Source organism: Macrobrachium nipponense, chromosome 9 (assembly GCF_015104395.2).
Source record: "Macrobrachium nipponense isolate FS-2020 chromosome 9, ASM1510439v2, whole genome shotgun sequence".
NCBI classification, from domain to species: Eukaryota; Metazoa; Arthropoda; class Malacostraca; order Decapoda; family Palaemonidae; genus Macrobrachium; species Macrobrachium nipponense.
The window spans coordinates 108,701,289-108,713,760 of NC_061110.1; the positions used below are offsets into that span (position 1 = coordinate 108,701,289).

Here is a 12,472-nt window from a genome sequence, read left to right on the forward strand (position 1 = left end):
AAGCAGCGGAGGCTCCTTTGGTGGTGGACTTGGAGGTTCATTTGCTGGAGGTCATGGAAGCAGCGGAGGCTCCTTTGGTGGTGGACTTGGAGGTTCCGCTGCTGGTGGTCTCGGACTTCATGGAGGGTCCATCGGTGGTGGATTTGGAGGTTCAGGCATTGGAGGTCATGGAAGCAGCGGAGGCTCCTTTGGTGGTGGACTTGGAGGTTCATTTGCTGGAGGTCATGGAAGCAGCGGAGGCTCCTTTGGTGGTGGACTTGGAGGTTCTGCTGCTGGAGGTCTCGGACTTCATGGAGGCTCTATCGGTGGTGGATTTGGAGGTTCAGGCGTTGGAGGTCATGGAAGTTCCATCACTGGAGGGGTGGTAGCTATGGCAAATAGTAAACAGATACCAGAAATCCTGAGCATGCACTCATCACGAGAAATTTTTTCGTGATAGTAGATAAATAAATGAAAAGCTATAATGACGTGTCTTTATTTAATCTTTTAGTTGTAAGAGAAGTGACAAAATTTCTTAGCCATTCTATCTCCTTTCATACAAGATGGAAGCTTTAAATAATCGGTTTTATTTAAGCTATCTAGTGTTGCCAAGGATGGCCATGACAGGAGTAAATGAGGTAAGACTCACATATCCATCTATTTATGAAATAAAAATCACTCTAGATGCGAGTTGAAAGATAGTGCAAATAACAGGATTAAGGTCAAGTAAAGGAAGCATTCCTATCGCTTCAGTGTCTTTACTGTATACAGAGGAGTAAATCATACAAGTCAACAACATAAAGCAAATGTTATAAAATTTGGAAATAACCATTAATAACAAAGGTGACAGAAGTTAATACACAGCAAACAGGGCAATAAATCCTACGGCCGAACACATTATGTAACGATTCCTTATCCAGTAAAATTCATCGACGGAACTTGAAGTGTTGAATATGAAAACGTTGCTGTTTCAATCAGCAAAAAAGCCACATGATTTACAGAGCATGCATAATGGAATGCATTATATACCTGGCGATTTGAAATCCAAAAATATTCGAACCCCCAAAAGTAATGACGACAGAGTAGGTACTATGGGGTAAAAAAAAAAAAACATTAGATAGAGAAAGGATTGATAGACTCTCTTTCAGATATTTGGGAAATATGATACCCAGTATGGGTTCTCTTGACTTAGAATTTAGTGAAAGACTTAAACTACAAATCAACCAATGAGCAGGCAGATTAATATTTGGAAATCAGATTGATACTGCATCCAAATAAGTTTGTACATAAGTCTAGTACAATCTGTATGGCTATGCTGACATGAATCATATTTTGAAAATGGGATTACATTAAAATCATTGTGTCGATTTGAGATTATTCGAGCTCAAAGAAAGGTATTAAGAGTCAGATGGCCGGATTAGGAAAATAGTCAGTGATAATCTCAGTTGGGCTTTTGTGCGGTGGGGAATTTAAGTAGTTGGAAGGCCAAGACGTTTCGGATTAAGACTATGAGAAGGGAAACTGGATTCCTTCACCTCCAGTGATTGAGCATCTATGGCCGGGTATTCATGCCCAGGTTTACCTGTCAGTCCACCCACGACCGTTCGACGGATGAGAGTCCACACGTAATAAGGGCCCATACACTGAACGATTGTATGAACGACTGTCTGAATGATTGTCGTTATTGACACACACACACACACACTATTCAGACAGTACAAAGGATCTCCGCACCGATTTCAGTCTAGGCATGGATTTTGTCTCGGGAAGACATGGCTCATTTCTAGAAGAGACGTCCGGGATACCATTATATCGGCAACGACCTGTGTATGACAGACATAAGTCGCAAGCCAGCAACTTGGTCGTGACAGATTTCAGCTGAGATCGTTCAGACACGAAACTCCGCTCACTTTTGCATTCAGACAAGCCCGTTCACAATGTTCTTACGAACGATACCGACAGTCGTTCAGACAATCGTTCAGTGTATGGGGCCCTTTAAGATTAGAACTTTCAGTCAGACAGTCAACTGGAGGTCATTGCCCTCATTTCTCGCCTAACCTTCGTCGTGGCAACAACTAGGTATATGGCAGCGGTGGCTCATAAGGAACTGGAGCTACATGGACTGGTCTGGGCCTATACCAAATTGTCTATCGTATGGAATTATTTATTTATTTTTTTATCATGAGATTTTGACTCACACCGGTCTACAAATAACACCGCATGGTCTAACAATGAAATGAATTAGGCCTATATATAGTTTATTCATATTCTGGGCCGAGCGGCTGAGATCCTTCCTTTAGGTAATTCCAGCAGTTCATTAGTTCTGGTGAGTGGACTGACTCCGCCCAAAACTGACAGGGAGACTGACAGGAATTCCATGACAACCAATGAATAAGCTACATTGGATTCCTTATATCCAATGACTGAAACTTCATGGATTCCATGACTTCCAGTAAATGATATTGCATGGGTTTTCTGACATCCTATGACTGAGTTTCCTTTGATTACTCGATTACTGATGCCTGATACTCCTTGGATTCCCTGTACTCAAATGGCTTAGTTTCACTGGATTCATGAGCTCTAATGAACTGATCCTCTATTGATTTCCTCACCCCTTTGACCTTCGTCTACATGTTGTTTAAAAAAAAAAACAAAGCCGCCTGGAAGACTTTGACTCCATGACTCCTACCTACAAATTCCCTGTTAGCTGGACTGATAAGGTTTGATGAATAACTTTATTATTGGAGCAATAAACGATTGATTTTCGTCATGGAAAATTTTGTGCGTCAATATCATGCCACTAACAAGTAACCCTTCAAGGGCCATATGATTTGCACAAACAGCCCAGATAGCATCAGACCCTTGTGTTAGCAAGAAAAACTGTTTAGGTTTGAGATTGGATTGGAATCTGGATCCAGTGCCATGAGATATTTTTTTGTACGACATACCCTTTTATGTTATATAACTCGGAATACTGTAACAGATACGCAGTATCACACCAAGACGATGTATAATTTTGCCTCAAAATTTAACCGCATCTCTGGCTTAGAAATGAAGAATGTGGAGAGTTTTTAGGTGGAATTGGTTTCATATAGAAGTGAAGCAGAAAAAAGGGTGTCATATGTGTCCGTGGCTATTTTTTGTTTTTGTAAATGGGCTGGGGTTGTGAAGTCAGAACTAGGGAAGTAGAGTAGGGTGTAGAATTTTCAGATGATTCATGCATAGAATGTGGAATGGTTGGCGTTCGTACATGATACCATGCCGATTGGTGATAGCACAAAAAAAAGGAAAGGGATTATAACCTTATTTTCGTGAATCAAAGAAAAACACTCGAGACAGTAGTTTGGTATTTATTTATCTATGACGACGAAAAGCTTTCTTCTAACAAATGCATCTTCACATTTATATGTTTACCATTTGCCATAAAGACCGGATCCTCCAATGATTGAACCTCCATGTCCTCCAATGATTGAGCCTCCATGAATTCCATGACCTCCACCGATTCCATGGCCAAGACCAGGCTTTCCAAAGCTTACGGAAGAACTTATAAGTCCTCCAATACCTGGAGTGATTGAAACATGTTTCCCTCCGCCATGTCCAAATCCTCCGCCAATACCTCCAAGACCTCCAATGCCTCCAACTCCTCCAAGTCCTCCAATGCCTCCAACTCCTCCAAGTCCTCCAACTCCTCCAAGACCAACTCCTCCAAGGCCTCCATGACCTCCATAGAGATGACCACCCAAGGCGCAGGTGGCAAGAAGGGCGATAGCCAGAACAATCTTGAAAGAAGCCTGGAATAAAAGTATAAATTATTTACATCAATTAGTTTAACTTCGTATTTTGTTTATACTTGGATCCAAATTAACATTATGTTAAGAAACTACTGGTGATCATTTTTTTTATCTGTAATTAGACATAATTTTTTTGCATTTTTATTTATACAGTAGCGGTACACTTGAATGTCATTGTGTAGTGTCAAAGAGACTTATCATAAAAGGTAAATGAATAGCTTTCATGGCAGACATTTAAATTGAAAGCGTGAAAAATTCAGAAATGAAACATATACCGCCGAAATTTATTAGCAATAAGTGACCACGGTTTATAATTACTTAGATGAACTGCAGTTTAAAATGCATCGCAAAAGTTATTCCGGAATTCTATACAACAGCCTAATGTACGCCTGCAAATTGAACGATAAGTAATTCAGCAGATATGGAGTGTACCAATCTCTCTCTCTCTCTCTCTCACACACATACACACACACACACACACACACACACACACACACACACACATAGAATATATATATATATATATATATAATGATCTCTCTCTCTCTCTCCGCTCCTCTCTCTCTCTCTCTCTATATATATATTATATATATATATATAAATATCACGTATATATATATATATATGCATGTGTAGGTGTGTAACGATTTATGTTGCACATACTCATACAAGTACGCATATGAATATATGTGCGTGTGTATGTGTGCAACGATTAATGTTGCACATACTCATACAAGTACGCAAAGAAATATACAAAGTAAATGGATAAATAGTATAGATTCAGTTAACAAACAGACGTATGTAAGTAAAACATCAGACCAGACATATTCTGTCTCAGAAGCTGGAATAAGTCTTACCATTTTGAAGTCAGCCGAGGCAATGTGCCTTCCTGCTCTGGAAGTCTCTTTATATACACGTAAGGTGAGCTATAACCCTGGACTCACTGGCACTGGAAAATATTTTACTTTTTTCTTTACATTAGTTTGTGGGCATGGAAATAAAATCTAAATTATGTTCTCCCTTATATTTATTTTAGTTTTTCTAACGATTATAATTCAATAAGATCATGTTTTTCCCTGTGTTGCCAGTCTAGAGGTCGTAACAACAGTGCTTATTAAATTGTGCCCCCATTCAATCATGAAACTGTAGCGTCATGTCTTTACGATTTGCCGTATATGACATGTATTTCGTAATGAGTAATAAGCGATGTGCCCTTACAGTGACTCAGACAGAGAAGGATAACTGTTGCAAAAAAGATAGAAATAAAAATAAAGGGAGACGACTTCTTTGTTTTACCCTTTCCAAATACTTGTCCGAAGACCTTCTGGCATTAACTTTTTTTATTTTTTTCCTCCCACTTACTTACACCTGTTTTTATTTGAGAGTCATGAATCCAGTTACGCAATGAATTATATTCTATATCTACATCAGAATGGATCGTTTTGCTCTACATTAAGAAAAATATTTTCATAATAATTGTTCGTATTGTGTCTGCTCATCTCTCTCTTAAACAATATGAGCACATACTTATACACATACACTAACACACACACACATATATATATATATGTATATATATATATATATATATATATATATATATATATATATATATATATATATATATATATAATGTTTGTATGTTCGTGTTTTAGCGTCTGTTCCTGTGTGTCTCTGTTTACGTTAGTGTCACCAATTTTACAAATAAAATTTTATCACTTAAATATTATACCACAAACAGCCCAATACATCAAATTATTCCTTGAGAATAACTCACACTTAAAGGAAACTATATACATTAAAGGCTTCTTCTCTGACCAGCGTTTGGATCTATGCTATTTTTGGGTCTGAACCATCAATGACAATGACTCACGTCCTTTAGCTCTTAATTTTTCAGGGCAAAAAGTTACTTGTCATACATGATTCCCTGTCGGTGTGAAGATATCCTTAAGATATCAAAGTCCATATAAAGGGGGTTTCTGTGGTTATATATATATATATATATATATATATATATATATATATATATAGATATATATATATATATATATATCTATATATATATATATATATATATATATATATATATATATAGATATATATATATATATATATATATATATATATATCTATCTATCTTATATACATATATATATATATAGTTTATATATATATATATATATACTATATATATATATATATATCTATATCTATATATATATATATATATATATATATATTTATATATATATATATATTATATATATATATATATATATAGACTATACATATTTATATATATATATATATAGATAAATATGTATATCTATATATATATATATATATATATATATATATATATATATATATATATAAATATATATATATATATAGATATATATATATATATATATAGATATAGATATATATATATATATATATATATATATATATATATGTATATAGATAGAGATATATATATATATATCTATATATATATATATATATATATATCTATATATATATATATATATATATATATATATATATAGATATATATATATATATATATATATATATATATATATATATATATATATCTATCTATATATATATATATATATATATATATATATATATATATATAACCACAGAACAAACCCCTTTATATGGACTTTGATATCTTAAGGATATCTTCACACCGACAGGGAATCATGTATGACAAGTAGTGCATCATAAGGTACTTAAAGGTATTTAGGTAATATGCCTCAGGCATCCCAGTTTCACATGCATATACACTCACATGAACACACAGATACACACACACGCGCATGCATATATGCATATATATATATATATATATATATATATATATATATATATATATATATATATATGCATATATGCATGCGCGCCGCGTGTGTGTGTATTTGTGTGTTCATGTGAGTGTATATGTATGTGTAACTGGGATGCCTGAGGCATATTACCTAAATACCTTTAAGTACCTTATGGTGCACCTGGTCTATCTTGTCAAGCTTGTAGTGCTAAAAATTTGGCCCCAAAATGTTCTGTAGGTTGAGAACAGGCTAGATCTACAATTGAAAGAGTGTCCTTGCTTGCTCAGGAAAAACACAAGAAATCAATCAAAGGCAGTGTGTAATGATGGATATTGTTCTCAAGTTGATTGCTTGATCTGTCACCACTGTTTCAACTCCTGATGCCGGTCAGATGACCTTGGTCAGAAAACTGGCAACGACCGGATGAATAGACAGCATTCAGAAATGCACCACAGTTCTGAACGTGTTAGGATTGTTAACAGTATCCTAGTTTACAAATCCTCATCAGCATCTGTGCAAAGGACGGCTTTGGAATTCCTGCCCTTCCGTGTTTTCACTTCCTCAAATCTCAGTTTATCTTCTGTTTTCCCTCTCAATGTTCTTATACAAGTTGGTCTGGATCTTCCAACCCTCTTGGTGGCCATCCGAACTCGGCTAACAGGACTTTAAAATATACTATTATCCCCAGGAATTGCAAGAATGATGGGTCCAAGGCATCTTCATACCCTCATCTACATTACTTCTCGTGCTACCAATCAAATGGTATTTGTGGCTACTCTTCCAACACACGTGCATCATTAAATAAGTACAGTTGGACAGCTGTTGAAGTTCAATATGGAATCCAAATAGACCACAGAACCGTGAAGAATGTTAGGACCTACAGAGCTTAATGACAGTATCTAGCATTATTCCAATACAACTTCATGAAGAAATAGAGGCTATATGACAGAATGTCGAAATAGAATAATATTTTGAGGAACCATACCTGATGAGGTACAATCAGTAAAGATGGAATGAACATGATAAATGTATATCACTGTAATGGAAAAGAATTGTTGGAGTGCTGGGCAACACCATAAAAGCCTTTGATATCTGGTGAAACCATAGATTCAATAAAGAATAAACAATAGAAAAGGATATCTGTGGGTACCACAAGAGTTGAAAGACCAAGATCCTCAAGGATGGAGACTATAAGAAGGGAGATTGGATTCCCTAACTTACAGTGATTGACATCCATGAGTTCAGTGACCTCTAAAGAATAAGCTTCACTGGATTCCTGACATCCAATGACGAAGTCTCCATGGATTCCCTGACCTCTAATGAATGAACTTCCATGGATTCCATGACTTCTAATGACTGACCTTGTTTGGATTCTCTGACATCCTATGACTAAGCTTCCATGGATTACTTCATTCCTAATGACTGAGGCTCCATGGATTGCATCATTCCTAATGACTGGGCCTCCATGGATTGCATCATTCCTAATGACTGGGCCTCCATGGAATACTTCATTCCTAATGACTGGGTTCCCATGGATTACTTCATCGTAACGGACTGGGAAACATGAATCATTTCATTTAATGACCGGGCCTCCATGAATTACCTCATTCCAAATGACTGAGCCTCCATGGATTACTTCATTTCAGATGACCCATCTTCTTTGGATTCTCTGCCCTTAGAGGATTTCCTTCCATATATTCCCCTGTAATGTTTGAACTTCCAAGAATTCCGTGATCTCGGTAATTCAATCTTCATATTATCTGTGAACTCTGGTGTGGTTCGTTGTGAATATTTTACCTCTGTCAACAAGTTGCCTAAAAAACAGGACCCACCTGGAGGTCTTGGGCTCCACAAGTCCTGTAACACCCTACTTATTCTCTAACATATGGATCGATAGTGATTTTACTGGTAGCTTTACTGAGGAGGTTCTGTCCAATTAACATTTTTGACAGAAAATTTTGAGCATCAGTAATTTCCACCTGCAGGTAACTCGTCATCGGCTGCATTGTTTGCACAAACAGCTCGGTTAGTATCGGACCCTCTTGCTGGAAGGAAAAATTATTTGGGTTTAAATGTGGGTCCGAATCTGGATTATTGGCCATAACCAATTGTTTTGTAGGAAATAATATCCTTTACTATTATGAAATAAAAATTTTGCAAGATAAAACTGCAGTCCATGAGATTCCTGTTTCTTTGCAAATTTTGTGCGTCAATAATTTCATTTGTTTGAGTTCTCTGATCGCTTTGATTGCAATAAAGTACACTATCTGGTTGTGCAACAAATTAAATTAATCAGAAAATTAAAGGAGGAGCAGAATTCTCATGAGGGGCAAGTGAAATGAGATGACCCAGTCTTTTTTTGTTGGCGAGTAGTCTACCTGATGGGGGAATAGTTTTGAAGGTTGATGCTTTAAGTTTTCAGATGTTGGTTTGATTTCCCGGGAGATGATATTTGTCATATCGTTCTTTTCAACATTGTAATTAGTAAACATGTTTTTTTTAAATAATTTCATACAAAAGTGACTATTTGCGTGGCTCTTTATTTGTTTGCTTGATAATGATAATGTTTAACTTCATCCTGAAGTAAAATTATTAATGGCTTCGTAACTAATTCGAAAGGATTTGGAAGATTTGTACGAAAGGATTTGGAAGATTTGTACGACAAAATATCAGTACGACCCCCCGCCCCATCTTTCAATACGGAAATTATTGGGAAGGAAAACGATATTTTTCCTCACATGGATATCCCCAGTTTCTTGAATTAAAGAAAAGACTCGAGACAGTTGTTTGTTATTTATTTAACCATAAAGACGAAAATGTTTCTTGTGACAAATGTTTCTTTAGATTCCTTACATCTACCATTTGCCATAAAGACCGGATCCTCCAATAATGGAACCTCCATGTCCTCCAATGACTGAGCCTCCATGGATTCCATGACCTCCACCGATTCCATGGCCGAGGCCAGGTCTTCCATAACTCACAGAAGAACTTACAAGTCCTCCAATACCTGGAGTTATTGAAACACCATGTCCATGTCCAATTCCTCCTCCGATACCTCCAAGACCTCCAACGCCTCCAAGACTTCCAACGCCTCCAAGACCTCCAATGCCTCCAAGACCTCCAAGACCTCCAACGCCTCCAATGCCCCCAAGACCTCCATGGCCTCCATAGAGATGTCCACCCAAGGAGCAGGTGGCAAGGAGGGAGACAGCAAGAACAATCTTGAAAGAAGCCTGGAATAAAATGATTTATGTAGAGCACTTTAACTTCTCATTTTACTATGTTTTATTCCAAAATAACTCTGTTAGAAAACTCCTAATGATATGTTTTTTATTTGTATTTATAAAAGTAATTTTTGGCATTTCCACATCAAAAGTAGCAACACACTTGAATATTTTTTCTTAGAGTCAAAAAGATTTACCATGCAAGGTAAATGATTTGATTTTCTCCCTACAGATATTTACCATTAAAGACTGAAAAGGGCGTAATGTTTCTACTGACTTTTATAAACTTACCAAGTGAAATATAGCACAGAAAGCCCCAAGTCTAAAATGAAATATAGAACAGAACCTCAGAGTCTATCTTAATGATAAATAAACAGAAATCTATTACCAATAAGAATTCTCTTTCCGTTTCGTACACGCTGGCAGCCTATGAAGGATCATACGCACTCATAAAGCATTGTAACATGTCATTCCATAATTCTATGCACCAGTATGTGTTTTTAAAATGACCATATTTCAGCTACCTTTTGGGAGACCTACGCCCGAAGTACCTCATTGTGGTGATTTTTTTTACCATTCGTAAAACAGACTACATTCTAAAAACAGAGGAACATCGATAGCAAGAGGTAATTAAACCAGACTGAAATGGGAAGCTATCTTGTTTTCATTTGCTATATTTAAGAAAATGTTTTTACACAGATACACAGACATATATATATATATATATATATATATATATATATATATATATATATATATATATATATATATATATATGTATGTGTGTGTTCACATACGCAAGTACACGAATGCAAAGTGAATGGACATGGTTGATAGCAGATATACTAATAGAAGTATGCAAGTCAATCCTTACAACAGACATATTCTGTCTGAGAAGGTGGAATAACTTACCATTTTGAAGTCAGCCGAGGCAATGTACCTTCCCGCTGCGGAAGTCTCCTTATATACACAAAAGGTGAGCTATAACCCTGGACTTCCTGGCACTTCAAATAATTTTTTCTTGTATTTAGACATTTACTTGCACTGATTTTAGCTGTCCCACAGTTATACCTCAATCAAGTACTGTTTTTTCTGTCCTCTCAGTCTAGAGGTCGAAATAATCGTGCTGATTAAATTGTGCTCATTTCAGTCATGAAAGTGAAACGTCATCTCTTATACATTTTCTGTTGATAAAATATCTTTTGCAACAAACTGTAACAAAGCTATGACTTTAGAGTAACTCAAAAGGAGAAGATAACTGGTAAAAAAAAAAAAAAAATGCGGAAAAGGCGGCTTGTTTTCCTTTTTCCAGATACCCGTCCGAAGACCTTCATTCTCATGCATTCGAGTTTTTTTTCCTGTTACGCAAATTTTAATTAACGAGTCATGAATTCCTGTTATGTAATGAATCGTAGGATATGTTTTCGTCAGAACTGGATCACTTTGCATTACACTCAGAAGAATCCTTTCATGATTATCACTCGTACATTAATGTGAGTATATATATATATATATATATATATATATATATATATATATATATATATATATATATATATATATATATATATATATATATATATATATATATATATATATATATATATTTGTATACATAGATACAAACAAACATATATCGCAATACACGCAAGCACATACACACTCTCACACACACACACACATATATATATTACATATATATATATATATATATATATATATATATATATATATATATATATATGTGAAAGTAGACAGATGTTTTTGGAAATCTCAATCTCAGTAGGAAAGAAGAGGCGTAGGTTTAAGAGACACACATTTTTATTGCGACGCGTTTCGTTGTTTCTCATAACAACATTTTCAAGCCTAAAAGAGACATTACAGTATTTTTAATGGTAGTTACAAGAATATGTAATTATTGGCTGACAAAGCTGAGTAAAAGTAGCAACAATAAGATAATGGTTAAATCTTTAAATAAATTGCACCAGCATACTAAAAAAAAATAAATATATAAGATCTTTAAAATAAATTACAACGGTATACTAAAAACAGAATGGTGGGAGACAGAGATGGAAAGTTTACACTACAAATGAATGACTGAATGATTTATATTAAAAGCAAGGGATAAGATGAATTGTCAAGGTTAAGATCTGGTTTCCTTAAAAATATTTCTATTGACTCAGAGATTCTCAATAATGACTCTTCTCTAAAAGTACCAAGCACACTAAAATTTTCCAATCTTCTACCTGTATTACATTCCTCTACGTGCTGTAAAATCGGTGATCTGGTTGGCTTGGCCAGCAAGCAACCAGTACGAGGAGAAATGCCATAATGTTCGGAAGATCTTGTCCGGACCGACCGTTTTGACTGGCCAATATAGGTGGCGCTACAGGTGTCACACTTGTAAATATAGGTGATGCCAGACAAAAGGTTCTGAAGGTAGTTTATCTTTATGGTTTTAACAACGCTTGGGATAGTATGGTTGTTGGTAAATATTAACTTGGGGGTTTTAATGTGGGGAAAACTATACTTAAACATATTTCTTAGTTCTCTTGTAAACGTATTTAGAACAAGGATCACTTATAAATGGAAATTTTAAAAATACATAGTTAGTTTATCAACACTTGGTATATTTATTTTG

At 35.4% G+C, this 12,472-nt stretch overlaps 2 protein-coding genes across 2 annotated transcripts in view; one reads left to right on the plus strand and one right to left on the minus strand.

Annotated features, from left to right (window-relative positions):
* The window catches only part of LOC135217925 (keratin, type I cytoskeletal 13-like), a 4,026-nt gene extending 3,562 nt beyond the window's left edge, over positions 1-464 (plus strand). Inside the window, exon 2 of the mRNA XM_064254016.1 lies at positions 1-464. This exon is cut by the window's left edge and continues 442 nt beyond it. Within this exon, the coding sequence (XP_064110086.1) occupies positions 1-368 (368 nt within the window). The 3' untranslated portion in view covers positions 369-464.
* Positions 465-3,313: 2,849 nt separating this feature from the next.
* Positions 3,314-10,798, minus strand: LOC135218672 (uncharacterized). Its single transcript, XM_064255122.1, has 3 exons — positions 10,744-10,798; positions 9,504-9,840; positions 3,314-3,454 (listed from the first exon to the last, which is right to left on the minus strand). The coding sequence occupies exons 1-3, from the start codon at positions 10,744-10,746 to the stop codon at positions 3,390-3,392; spliced, it is 405 nt and encodes a 134-aa protein (XP_064111192.1). The 5' UTR covers positions 10,747-10,798; the 3' UTR covers positions 3,314-3,389.
* Between the last annotated feature and the right edge of the window lie 1,674 nt (positions 10,799-12,472).